This window comes from Carassius carassius, chromosome 23 (genome assembly GCF_963082965.1).
Source record: "Carassius carassius chromosome 23, fCarCar2.1, whole genome shotgun sequence".
Lineage (NCBI taxonomy): Eukaryota > Metazoa > Chordata > Actinopteri > Cypriniformes > Cyprinidae > Carassius > Carassius carassius.
In genome coordinates, this window is record NC_081777.1 from 32,359,841 (window position 1) to 32,374,401 (window position 14,561).

Consider the following 14,561-nt stretch of genomic DNA (forward strand, 5'->3'; position numbering starts at 1 on the left):
CGCACACACACACACTCACACTCACTCACTCACACTAACAGGCCTCAACCAGCTTCAAAGAGGAAACAAAATGCCGAAAGAATCAACCTTTATAACTACAAATTACAAACAATACTGTGGTTGTATATAAATCATCACATGGACATCTCACCTCTCTCACACTGAGCTCCAGTGAAGCCGTAGTTACACAGACAGCGGTTCGGAGCGACACATCGGCCTCCGTTCAGACAGCCGGACTCACACACAGCTACAGGAGACAGAGACACGGTTACAGTCAGCAGTGTGTGTGTGTGTGTGTGTGTGCAGGGTCACGGGAGTCTTACGCTGGCCACAGTGAGCTCCACTGAATCCCTTCTGACACAGACACTGGTCCTCCGCACACGTCCCACCGTTCATGCAGCGGATGTTACAGTTCTGGACTGAACACAAACATCAGACGCGTTATTTACTGCGCACACACACACACACACACATTAGTTCTGTTGTTTAAAATGTGAAGGAGAATCTAAATGTTCTTGATATTTAAACATTCAGTGATTAGAACACTAGTATTTTGACCAGGCAGGAAATGGTTATGAGAGATTACATTACATTCTGCAAGTTTCAGAACTCTAAATCTAAATCATTAACTTCTAACTCTCTAAAATGTCCAGATTTGAAATCGGGAGATTAAAAACCTCTTTAGTCCAATCACAAGAGCAGATAAAAATCTTAGGTAAATTTCTCAAAATATAGTGGATATAGTTTATGTTACTTCTGCTATTATTAACCCTTTCACACAAACAAACATGTATTTATGAAACAATTTATTACAGAATTTATTAGGGATGTAACGGTACGTGTATTCGTACCGGACCGTTTCGATACAGGGCTTTCGGTACGGTGCACGTGTGTACCGAATGACCGAATGCAATATTTTGTATGCGGAACATATGTACATTTTCGTGTTTCCAAACGAACATATTAAGTGGCGGAAGTCTCCGCGTTCAGCACAAATCCCGCCCTGCAGCTGATTCTAAGGCCGGTGACACACTGGCTGCGTGGCGTGAGCGTGGCGTTTCTGCTGCGAGTCAGGTGCATGACGGCTGCTTCGTATCTGTATCTTTACACACCAGAATCGTTCCTGACGCGGCGCTGGCGCTGCTGCTGCTGTAGGTGACATAGAGGGAGACCGCCGACAGACCAGGATCTTGTCTTCACTACAACAATATCTATACTTCATGTTGAGCATAAATATAAAGCCTACTGATAAAGGACACCGTCAACAGTATTGACGGTGTTTGACAGGTGCAATATGCCAGTGTGTCACCGGCCTAAGGTTTTCAAAAGGCATCACGCGAGTGTGAACATCACTACAACTAGGAGAAAAACGATTGTGATTCAAACGCAGTTCACATCGGCATTTAAACAGACCTTTGCTCTTAATTCAGATCGGTCCAATGCTATAACGAAATCTGAGCAGGTCTAAAAACTGAAACGGTTGTTGCTGCACTTTACACTTTGGAAAAGTTATATTATATATTTTAAATATGAGCAGGCCTACAAGCTGGGATTGGTAATGCTGCACTGCAATCATAGTTATTTATTTATATTTTTCATTATATTTTATTATATGATATTGGTTTGAGAATAAGAGTATTTTATTTAGTGGAGAACTTTGCAGCAGTATTTTATTTCTTTTTTATATATATATATATATTTTTTATTAAAAAGTATTTTTTTTTAAAAGTGTAAACAAATTGTTAAAAAAAAGTTTATAGTAATAAACAACCTGCAGTTTAATGTTTGCATTTCTTTCCCTTACTGTACTGAAAATGAACCGAACCGTGACTTTAAAACCGAGGTACGTACCGAACCGTGATTTTTGCGTACCGTTACACCCCTAGTATTTATTAATCTTTGTTAATGTTAGTTATCATTAGTAGTGCATGTTAATTCACAGTGCATTAACTGATGTAAACAAGCAAACTTTCGGCTTTAAAAATGCATAAGAAAATGTTGAAATTAACAGTAACTAAGATTAATAAATGCTGCAAAAGCATTGTTCATTCTTAGTTAATGTTGACTAAAGTAGATAACTAATGTTAACTAATGAAACTTTTTGTAAAGTGTTACCAAAGAGCTGTCTGTCAATAAATGTGAAAATAAAGTAACCTGCAATGCTTATTTTAATTAGTAACTCTAAATATGCTCATATAAATTTAAAAAGTAATGCTTTACTTTACTAGTAATCTGATTACATAGTAGTGGGTACTATTTACTTCCATTTCTGCAAGAGGAAACACACATTGTGTTTTACAGAAAGTGAAAACTTTTACTAATATTGGACCTTTTTGGTGCACAAAAGCTAGAGAAACATAATATGAAAATCTGAAACCGCAATTCCTGACCCCTTTAATATCAAGGCAATTACAGACCAACACAAACCATAGAGTAATACGCACAAAACAATATTATTGTGTGCATGAATCATTGTTCCTGTTGTGGACGCCCACAAAGGGAGGCTTAAGGAGGCCTGAGCTCACATCTGGGGACGAATGTGTCCCCAAACTACAGCACACACACACACACACACACACACACACACACGAGCGTCTCCTCCCTGTGGAGCTGCAGCAGTGATCCAGTGAGGCCTGTTGACTGTGGACAGACTCCAAATCACACACACCCATCCAGACAAGACGAATATTCACAATATTTGTTATTCACAATCACGGCAGTAAAACAACCACAAGAATCTGAGACTATCGGGACACTAAACCATTATTTTTAACACCCTAAACAGATGACCATCTTTCGTGTTAAGATACCAAACCATATTCGGTAAAAAATGTTGCGAGATTTACATTTGCTTCAATTGGCCGGCTCGTTATTTGTGAATTTTGAGATCATTTGCTGATAGCTGCATCCTGACCGACATCAGTGCATCAATCTGCTCCAAATAACAGTCATGCACAATGTTTGATTTAAAATATTCTTATGAAAAAAAAATGTTTATGAAATGAATGCGAACCTGTTTAATTTAGATCTTATTCACTGTCATTAAGAAAAGTTTATTTATATAACACATTTAATACACAATGGTGATTCAAATAAAAAATACATTTTAAAAATGCATGCAGTGTAAGTACAAAAAATTTTATAAAATAGAAATTCTAAAAAATGCAACCAACATAAGTATAAAAAATTGTCATAAAAAGGAAAAGAAATGCATGATTAATAAGTAAAAAAAGTCACTAAATAGAAAACATTTTAAAAATGCATGCATCTTAAGTATAATAAAATGTGCTTTCAATGTATTTGTTAAATGCAAAATATGATTATTACATAAGCAATAAAAAATACCAAATCAAAGCAAATAAAAACTCAAAAGAGATCGATCAAGAAATTAAATGAAATAAATTAATAAACTACATTTTAAGGTGTGTATATCAGGCACCGGTCACTCTGACCTCAGGATCCTGCATTACATCAGCTATTAACTTGGATACCTCACAGAATCTACACACACCCATTACACATGTCAGAAATAAAAGCTGGCGTGAAATGATAGATACACTCCTGAGAATGATGTCATGACAGGAAACAGGAAGTAGATCAAGAGATCAAGAGTGATCAAACATAAGCATCATGTGACTTTCCTCTCCTCTCTGACTCCACACACCTGGATGAAGAGGAGTTACCTGATTTGGATCCGCAGGTGGGAGCGATCTGGCCGCTCGGACAGGTGCACATGTTGGGTCTGGAGCAGAAGCCGTCTCCGCAGGGGCTCCGACAAATAGCTGAGAACAGCAAAAACAATGACTGACGACATCTACTGATTGCTTGACATTCACAGACATCAATAAACATGAAGGTGCAGGTGATATTCTCTCAATACTGTGTTTTTTCGTTGAATGATCCACAGCTGTGTTTTTGTGTTATATTTCTCCTGAACAGTTAAACTGCCTGCTGTTCTTCAGAAAAATACTTCAGCTGCCGCAAATTCTTTGGTTTTCCAGCTTTTTTGTGTATTTGAACCCTTTACGACGATGACTGTATGATTCTGAGATCATCTTTTCACACTGAGGACAACTGAGGGACTCGTATGCAGCTATTACAGAAGGATCAAACACTCACTGATGCTCCAGAAGGAGAAACCATGCATTAAGAGCCAGAGGTGAAAACTTCAGAGTAAACTGAACTTATGTACCTTATAAAGGGCAGTACTAAATGAAAAAAATATGATTCTTAGGTACACATCTTCCTTCTGTCAATGCATCGTTTTTCCTTCAGGAGCTTCAGTGAGCGTTTGAACTGTATATGCACATCTACACTCTTAAATCCTCCCAGAAAATCAAAGTCTGCAGATTCAGGTCTGGTCCTGCTCCAGGTCTTTCCATGAGACTTTGTCTTGCAGTTCATCGAGGCATATGCCAGCTGTCTTATTCAGGAAATATCGGCTTAATCGGATTAATGCCATCATTACACCATGCACACAGAACTGGAACGTGTCCAAACTCTGATTATTAGTGGAATGTTCTTGTTAAGTGCGGTCAGCGAGAGGACAGGAGGTCAGAGAGACTCTGGGCCATTGTGGCTGAGATCCATTAGCGCTTCTGACCTTCACATGTAAACAACATCACCCCCCCCCCCACCACCACCACCACCACGCCAGAATAACACAACAGCCTTCCTGAGCCCTGCCAGTCTATTCATTTACATTAAACCACTGCGCTTCTGAACACAGCAAACAGGAAGCTGAGGAGGACTCACGGACGATGCACTGGTTTCCTCCGGTCAAGGTCTTCCATCCGGGACAGCAGTACGCATGATGACGGGATCCACACACATTCGGCCTGCGGGAAGAGTTCGGCAAAACTTAACTGAGCAAGGGCTCAGATACAGATGTGTGAAACTCTCCATACATGGAGTAAAATGTACATTAGAAGAACTTAGAAAGCAGCATACACTGTAAACAGAAATTTAGCTGTAAATAAAACAGAATACTTGAGGATGTTGTATAAGAAAATACAATTTTTGTGTTTCCTGTCATCATCTGTCTATTTATCTATCTTTTAAAACCTGGAAACCTCACGCTTTTAAATTTTCACTCTTGAATTCTTCAGATTTACAGTTTTAAATATTTAAGACAACTTTCTCGACCAACATCAAAGTCAAACTTTACTTCAAATTTTTGAGTGAAAGTTGTTTCATCATAATTTTTATTTTCTCAGTGTAGGAATAAAATTAAAAAGCATAAATATGAGGGGGAAACACACACTAAACAGCAACAGGAATTAAAAAAAACAGGAATTGTTTTTTGTATTTTGTGTTTATTTCTAAGTTTATTGCTTAAGCTTTTTTCTCTACTGTGATTTCTATTTCTATATTTTTGGTGTAGGTTTGATTTGTATGGAAGCTTGTTTCTGCCACATAACCAAAAAAAACTAAAATAAAATAAAAGGTCATTTTGACTCACAATTCTGAATTTATATATCAAAATTCTGACATTTTTCTCACAATCCTGAAATGTGAGATATAACGTAAACTTAGCATTGCAAGAAGAGAGTCCAAATTGAGAGATATAAACTGATAATAGGAAGAGAAAAAAGTTGTATTCTGTCACAAACCAAAAAAAAAATTGAGATTGAAAAACTGTATGAAAACAGTCAGAATTCAGAGTGTATATCTCACAATTCTGCTTTTTTTCATAACTGTGAGGTAAAAAGTCACAATTACCTCAGGTTCGTTGACTTCAGTGCACAGCTTAGTCTTTTTCCACCCTATGATTTAATAATGTTATGCTTGATTATTGTGTTTAATTAGGATCATCTAATGAACACAAAAACTTGAAGATGTTGCGAAACAAACAGTCCACAGACGAAAGAAAACAGCACTTCTCTGAACCTAAACGGTCATTAATGTTATGACGCTAGCGCTAGTTAACGGATTCCGGAGCGCGGGAAACCGGATTCCCACAGCCTCCCTAACGGCTGTTAATGACCGTTTCAGCGGTGTTTAGAGTAAATGTTGCGGTTCTCCAGTGATGGAGAGAGTCGTTACCCCTTCAGCACGTCCTGGCCGCCTCCGCGCCGCTTCGATCGGTTCGCTCTCGGCTGCTCCGCGGCTCTGTCTGCGCCTGCGTCTGCGTCTGCGTCGAGCGTCTGCGCTGATACACACAGCGACGCGAGCGCTGAGATTCCCGCCGCGAGCACGAGCAGCCGCCTCATTCTGCGCGCGCTCCCGCTGCAAGACCAACAGCGCACATTAATAACAAAACTGACGCAAACACAAACTTAGTGAACAAGAAACTAGCTTTGTGTGCGCCACTCATACGCGTTTATAGAAAGTAAACAATAATAAGACAGCGGAGAAACTTTGTGAGCAGAGGATGAAATAATACTGAGGGGAAAAAAAGTTTCTGTACCTCCAGTAGATGATGAAGAAGATGAAGAATAAGTCTCTTCCAGTGGGTGAGCGCTAGTAAAGACTGTAAAGTGCCTGGTGAAAGATGTCAGGGTGAGAAAAAGAGCGTAAAGCGGCTCAGAGGTGCAACACAAAGCGCAGCGGCTGCGTTACTGCATCAGCGCTCATTCTGCTGCGCCACTCAGATCTCATCCAGACGCTCGCTCCCCTCCGATCTCGCGAGAACCTGCGCGAACTCAGCGAGTCGGAATCACTGCGAGATTAATATACGGAGCACAAAACCAAAATTTTTCGAAATTAATATTTAAACATCATCTGAAAGCTGAATAAATGAGTTTCCACTGGTGTATGGTTTGTTAAAGGAGGACAATATTTGTCTGAAATACAACTATTTGTAAATCTGGAATCTTCAGGGAGCAAAACTATCTAAATATTGAGAAAATCATCTTTAAGGTTGTTCAAATGAAGTTCTTAGCGATGCATATTATTAATCAAAAATTTAGTTTTTATATATATACTGTAGGAAATTTACTAAATATCTTCATGGAACGTAATCTTTCCTAATATTACAGACGGACTCTGGATCTTGTCCGCGTTCCCAGTCACGTTAGGCGCGGGGGCGCGCACGCTGGCAGCACCTTGACTCTTGTAATGAGAACACGAACAATGCACAATGAGAGAGGAGGCTCGTGGGAAACAATTGATGACTTTTACCAGAGCCCGTCTACGGACATTCTCTGCTTTTACCCTCTAGACGTGCTGCAATACACAACTCGAGAAGCACGCGCACTTCTGGAGCAAGAAACAAATACTAAAGTAATATTAACTCTTATATTAAATTCCATATGCGTTGTTGAACCATAATTGAATCAATTTGTTTTGGTAATTCTATAGTTGCTGTGGTAATATAACAACTATAGTAATATAAAAAATTACTTACCCCAATACTGTACTATGTTTTCTACAACTATAGGGTAGCCTATATGTTATACTACAATACACTAAAGTTTACTACATTATTTACTGCAGTTTATCATTTCACTATATTTAATATCACAGTAAGCTGTAGCATTCATTAGTGTTGTAAATATAATAATATATACTAATCATATTTTTTTCATGTGGGGAGTGCCATGTGTTGAGAAGGTTACTTTGGGAATGTAACAGGTTACAGATTATTTAAAATGTAATGTAAGATTAAAGTAATGTAACTGATTACATTTAACAACATTTTGATTACATCTCTAAATTTCAAATGAATCGTTTCAGTCATCACTTGAATTAAGATTATAATAATTTCATTTTAAAGCAGAGTCACCACTAAATCAGACTTTATCACCTCTTTTTACTTTGAGATCGTTCTGAGCTTAAAATACAGATTTAAAATCATAAGAAGAAAAAGTTTAGTAGCTAGTGTTTTTTGTTATCAAATCTTTGTATAGCTATGGCATCTAATAATGCCTTGGGGGGAAAAAACAATTAAAAAGAAAGCACATACACAAACGCAAATAGGAAATAAAACTGTTATTGAACAAGCATGTGTCCTGAAACATTAGTGTCTCATATTAAAGAGCAATCAATGCAATTTAGGAAAGAAATCAATTAAATCTGGATGCATGTGGAAATATTCAAATGTAACCCTCTTTGTAATCTTTAACACTTTCTTAAGGAACTAATTTATGTACATAGTTTTTTCGTCAGTAACTGTAAGAGATTGCAGTTACATTTATTTTGTAATGAAATTCCATGTAACTATGACTCCACAACGCTGGGTACATGGTGTCAAATAATACCTCTCTACATTGGTGCAGCAGTGCTCCAGTAAGAGAGAGAAGCTGGTTTGCTCTTACTGGACACAGAATGAGCTGCTGCATGCTGATGGGTGTTTGTGTCTGCGGTCAGAAGAGGGGAGCGTCCGTCTGCTTCTCAACCCAACGGCGTCCAGCCTGAGACTGATGCAGGAACAATGGCACACGGTGGGAGGAGAAACCCGAGCCGCACACTCCTCCTCTCTCTGGACCGGACTGTGAATCAGAAGCAGAATCATCTGTAAGGAATGCAGACTGAAGTCAACATGAAACTAAGGCCATTTACTTTCTGAAGACTTGCTCTTGATCTCATCAGTGTGTTCTAAACAAACATTTTTCTTCATAATCCTTCGTCTAAATGCAATCACTCCAGCTGATGCTTGATCACACTACATTTTTCATCCCACTGACCTCAATTCAAACGTATTGCAAATTTAATACATTTCATGCACTCCAAAGTTCAGTGAACTCTGACCTGCGAACACGCATCATGTGAAGATTCTTGTGACTAATAGAAGAAAAATACATCACAAGATTTGCATCACCACAGGTACAGTAAGTTGAGTAGACTGTGTATTATTAAATTTTGCATTCACAGTTATGCATTTGGCAGAGAGACTTACATTGCATTATTCACTTATATTGGGAACTGAACCCATGATAATGGCGTTGAAAGTGCTGTGTTTTATTGTTTGAGCTACAGAACTGTGTGTTTGTATTTATAAGTATTTGTTATATATTGAATTCTTGTTTAGTTTTTTTTGGCACTGCCATCGCATATCAGAACCATTGCCGTTTCCAAATAAATTCTGCATGCTTAAAAGATGGTTATTATTAAAAATGACTTATATTAAATGTTTTTGTTAATCAAAATAAACCTGAAATAAAATAAAACTTGAACGAAATAAAAATTAGAAAATAAGTCTGAAATAAGGCAAAGCACTAAAATTACTAACTGGAAATAAATAAAAACTAAATCTGGAATGAAAACTTAAAAAAAAAATACTAAAAATGACAAAAGTACTTAAGAAACTTACTTAAAATCTAACCAATTAAAAAATAATAATAATAGTAATCTAAGTAAATGGTTGACATAATTAATAAAAACTATAATCATATAAAAATAATGCTGCTGCTTTATTAACCACCTTCACACAGGTACGCTTTCATCATCCACTCAGTTCATCATGGTCTCGCCCTAAAAATGATACACACCAAATACTGCGTCTCACTCGTAAATACGTCACATAAACTGGGTTTCAATGGTTTGTGAGTGGCGTTTATATGGTAACGTCATTGTTCTGTCTCTGGGTCTCATCGCTGCAGGGTTCGAGGCCCGACTGACAAAGTTTGCTCAGTCTTCTATGTGTTTACTTTCTCCAAGGCTCTGAGCTATGGCTTAAACAGATGCTCCAATATACTGACCTACTTTTGAGGAATTCAGTCCTCTCTCTCGCTGCACGTGACCCAATAACTGAATCCCATTCCTGTTGCTGTTCCCGGCCTCGTGCGGATCGCAGACGGATGCAGGGACGGGGCGGGGGGGAGCGTGTGCCTCTTACTCAAACTTTCTCACACTGTTTATTTGCTTTGGCTCAGGAACGACTGTGTCTCCTTTCATTTCCCGTGGTCTTGGACTCCAGGAATCGAGCGCTCTGACTCCCAGACGATCAGTGATACGGGAGGAGTATCTGAAATCTCACAGAATCAATCATTATTAATCACTTCTAGATTGCTTTGATATCACACAGCGTTCAGGTTCATGTAGAGTCGCCTGTGCGTCAGCAGATCTGAGATCTTCAACTGGGTCTTTGCTTCTGAAACTGCAGAAGACTCTCTGGTGATGATGACAGGTCTCGAGGCATCGATGGTTCCTTGCACCAAAAGGTTCTTCAGAATATTAGAGTTTGTTACAATGAGAAAAAGTTGTTTGTTTATGTATAATTTACTGAAAGATTCTTTGGAGAACCAAACATGGTTCTATAGCATAGCTGCAAAAAGCCGCTTTTGGAACCTTTATTTTTCTTATGTTAACATTATTAAAATGTCCTTCTCACCAGTTTAAAAGGTTCTTCTAAGGCGTCACTGTGAAAACCAGTTATTGGAACCTTTATTAGAGTTTGTTACACCATGAAAAAGTACTTGTTTTAAGAACTGTTCACTGAAAGGTTCTTTGGAGAACCGAAAATGGTTCTTTAATGGCATCACTGCAAAAAGCCACTTTTGGAACCTTTATTTTTTAATGTTTCCATCGCACAAAACAGTAATGAAATGTTGTTCTCACCAAAAAAAAAAGGTTCTTGTAGGAACTGTTCACTAAAAGGTTCTTTGGGGAACCAAAAATGGTTCTTCTAAGGCGTCACTGTGAAAACCAGCATTTGGAACCTTTTTTTTTTTTTTAAGTGAAGAACGATTCCATTGCACATAAGGTGCAAAAAGGTTCTTTAGATAATTAAAAAGTTCTTTGCATTAAGAAAAAGTGGATCTTTTAAGAACTGAGCATGGAAATGTTCTTTGAGGAACCAAAAATGGTTCTTCTATGGCATTACTGCAAAAGGCAGATTTTGGAACCTTAATTTTTTACAGTGTGGAACATTTCCATTGCACAAAACATTATTAAAATGTTCTTCTCACCAATTAAAATGGTTTTTGTAGGAACTGTTCACTAAAAGGTTCTTTAGGGAACCAAAAATATTTCTTCTAAGACATCACTGTGAAAACCACATTTTGGAAATTTTATTTTTAAAAGTGGAGAAAATATCCATTGCACAAAAGGTTTTTCAGGATATTATAGTTCATTATACTACGAAAAAGTTGTTATTTCAAGAACAATTTACTGAAAGGTTCTTTAGAGAACCAAAAATGGTTCTTTTTTAGATTGTGGAATGTTTCCATTGCACAAAGGGTGCAAAAATGTTCTTTAGATTATTAAAATGTTGTTCTCACCAGTTAAAATGGTTCTTGTAGGAACTGTTCACTAAAAAGTTCTTTAGGGAACCAAACATTTTTCTTCTAAAGCATCACTGCGATAACCAGCTTTTGGAACCATTATTTAGAAAAGTGGAGAACATTCCATTTTGCGCAAAAGGTGCAAAAAGGTTCTTTAAATTGGAGGTGTTCTTCAAACTAAGAAAAGTAGTTCTAGGAACCCAAACTGGTTGTTCGGTGGCACTGCTGTGGAACCCTATTTGGAACTATATTTTAAGAATGCACCGAGTCATTATTCTTGAGTCGTCAAGTTTCAGGATTTCACACTGTACAGTTATAAACACTGAGCTTTGTGCTTCTTTTCTGCCGTTCTCGTGTGAATATGCAGTTGTGTTTCACATCATGCAGCTTTGCTTCATCTCCAGCTGGGTCCTGGATGGATGTTCTTCTGATATAAAGCAGCGTTAAAGACTTCCAGCTCCTGAAGCGAACTGATTCACGCTTGGCTCGCCTCTCCACAGAACACCTTCCCAAAACACTTGGAATCATCTAGGTGCTTCTTGGCAAACAATAGACGAACGTTTATGTTCTTTCTGATCGTGGCATCACAAACGCTGACCCGAGAGGAGCCTACAGTTCTCTGGACGCTGCTTCAGGATCTTCTGTGACAGTCTGGATGATTTTAGGCTGCGTCTCTGGAGAAACCTTGGCAGGCCAGTCGCTCCTGGGGAGTTTCACCACCGTTCCAAGAGTTCTTCGTTTCAACATTGCGGCTCTCGCTGTGGGTCCGTTCAGATCCAGGGTTTTGGAAATATCTGCGTAACCTTTTCCTGACTGATAGACTCAATATGAGCATGTCATTTTTATTCGCAAATAAAAAATCTCCTTTGATCGGGTGATTTGTGCTTGTTAAATCTTTGTGAGGGTCAATGGCACAGTCGCACATGACTGACTTTAATCAATCCAATCCATATTCCTTAAATTCTCTTACACCAGCTGCTGGATTCAAATGAGCTCTTCACTGAAGCCCGTATGTAGAGCATCTGCTGCGTGAATCGTGATGTAGCCGTGTTCTGCATCATTCTTGTGAAAGACAGAAATAAAATCAAGGTCAGTTAAGAATCATTGACGGTGAGTGTGTTTATAAAAAAGACACACACACACAGTTTGAGTCGTTCTCATGAGTGCGGTTGGGTGCTTTCAAGTCATGTTTGAAAGATTACATTTATGATTCAAATGGGAAACAAATGGGGATTTTCTTTGAGCCTTGATTTTCCAAGTTGTTGTTGGCGGGTCACTGACAAAACATGGCTGATGTGATGCATGGTGCCTCTAGTTGGTGTATAAATTTTTTTTTTTTTGCAATTATAATGAAACTATATAAGTTGCATGTACAAAGTAGAATAAAATACATCACTTCACAGTAACTAAATAAATGTTAAACAAAAGTTACATTGTCATCTTTCTCTAACAATAGTGATTTAAATGCATCTAGTGCCATTGGGATCTCTCAGTTTGTCTCTGATTTCCGTCACTATGGCAACACCAGAGCTGTCACTCAACACATGTAAACAAAGTAACTGGCTTTACTTGTTTGAAAAAGAAACTGATATTTTCTTGCTAATTAAAAAGTAATGTAGTTACTTGGGAAAAGTAATCTGATTACATAACTTGTGTTACTCATAATGCGTTACCCCCAGCAATGCCAATATCTGCAGACAGAGATGATGTCTCTGATCGAATCGGCTGATCACGGGCTGTTTGTAAGAGTCGTCCATGATCCTCGCCGCTGCTGTTTGGATGTTTCAGCCCCCTGAGATTCATTTCTCTTTTTTGACACAGAGGAGCAGCTCACAGAACACACTGATGAACTCCCTTCACATTTCTGACCATCTACGGTTTGGAAAACTCTTGTGTTTTGGGTCGACCGGGTCTTTCGGTCAAACCAGCACACACACACACACACACACACACACTCATGAACATGTAAACATGCATCCACATGTGCGTCTACACACACTGATGAGTGAGATTCCCAAACCTACATGAATCATTCAAGATGGCTGGTGCTCAGGTGGAGCTCAACACTGACCTGAAGAAGAGACAAGGACAAACCAATCAAAACTCAAATGTCTTCAAGGGGTCATGAACTGCCTCTGTTTTTTTATTTTGTACTGTTCTCTGAGAAAAAAAAAATCCTAATTTAGAAGCAATAAACTACTTCTGTCCTGTATTAACCCCTCTCATCAGAACGCTCTGGCGTGGAGGATTGTAGACTCAGAAGTTAACGCCCACTGCTCTGATTGGTTAATAGTTTTACATGATTGACAGTCTACATTCAGAATAGATGCACACTGCTGTGATTTAGGTCAAAAATGCATAATTAACTGAATAAATATGAAACTATCTGTAAGAAAAGGCAAAGTAATAGTGATCATGTAGTGAAAACAGTTACTCACACTTGCGTTGTGACATTACTGTCAGATCCAATACAGTCGCAATATAGTCTTTTAGTTTCAATCTTTCTGAAAAAACGGTCAAATTGTTCATTGTTTGCAAATGAAGTGTACAAAGGACTGAGTTCTTACAGGCAGCTATGTAGAATCGGTGGGCGGGGCTAAACAGACAGTGATGTAGAATCGGTGGGCGGAGCTAAACAGGCAGCTATGTAGAATCGGTGGGCGGGGCTAAACAGACATAAAGTAGAATCAGTGGGCGGAGCTAAACAGGCAGTGACGTAGAATCGGTGGGGCGGGGCTAAACAGACATAAAGTAGAATCAGTGGGCGGAGCTAAACAGGCAGTGACGTAGAATCGGTGGGGCGGGGCTAAACAGACAGTGATGTAGAATCGGTGGGCGGGGCTAAACAGACATAAAGTAGAATCAGTGGGCGGAGCTAAACAGACAGTGATGTAGAATCGGTGGGCGGAGCTAAACAGACAGTGATGTAGAATCGGTGGGCGGGGCTAAACAGACATAAAGTAGAATCAGTGGGCGGAGCTAAACAGACAGTGAAGTAGAATCGGTGGGCGGAGCTAAACAGACAGTGATGTAGAATCGGTGGGCGGGGCTAAACAGACGGTGAAGTAGAATCGTTGGGCGGAGCTAAACAGGCAGTGATGTAGAGTCGGTGGGCGGGGCTAAACAGACAGTGAAGTAGAATCGGTGGGCGGACCTAAACAGACAGTGAAGTAGAATCGGTGGGCGGAGCTAAACAGGCAGTGATGTAGAAGCAAGTGTTGATCTTTTGCAGCGCTTATCCACACTTTTACATCATAGATAGGCTTCAATATAAGCTGTTTTTAGACTAACAACAAAGTTTGGTTTCTGAAACTTAAAGGATGTTATTATATCACCTCTTATTTGGTTTTCGGTTCATGACCCCTTTAATAGTTCATCTCAAACTGTCAAATCCAG

At 38.9% G+C, this 14,561-nt stretch overlaps 1 protein-coding gene and 1 long non-coding RNA gene across 2 annotated transcripts in view; one reads left to right on the top strand and one right to left on the bottom strand.

Annotated features, from left to right (window-relative positions):
* The window catches only part of fbn1 (fibrillin 1), a 73,830-nt gene extending 67,227 nt beyond the window's left edge, over positions 1–6,603 (bottom strand). The window contains exons 1-6 of the mRNA XM_059507008.1: positions 6,410–6,603; positions 6,046–6,228; positions 4,756–4,838; positions 3,684–3,782; positions 324–419; positions 152–247 (exon numbers count right to left, since the gene is read on the bottom strand). Coding sequence (XP_059362991.1) covers positions 152–247; positions 324–419; positions 3,684–3,782; positions 4,756–4,838; positions 6,046–6,212 — 541 coding nt within the window. The 5' untranslated portion in view covers positions 6,213–6,228; positions 6,410–6,603. The remainder of the gene's footprint in view (positions 1–151; positions 248–323; positions 420–3,683; positions 3,783–4,755; positions 4,839–6,045; positions 6,229–6,409) is intronic.
* Positions 3,253–4,085, top strand: LOC132101796 (uncharacterized). The gene is made up of 3 exons (XR_009423213.1): positions 3,253–3,522; positions 3,554–3,856; positions 4,002–4,085. It is a non-coding gene; the product is annotated as an uncharacterized LOC132101796 (long non-coding RNA).
* Positions 6,604–14,561: the final 7,958 nt, after the last annotated feature.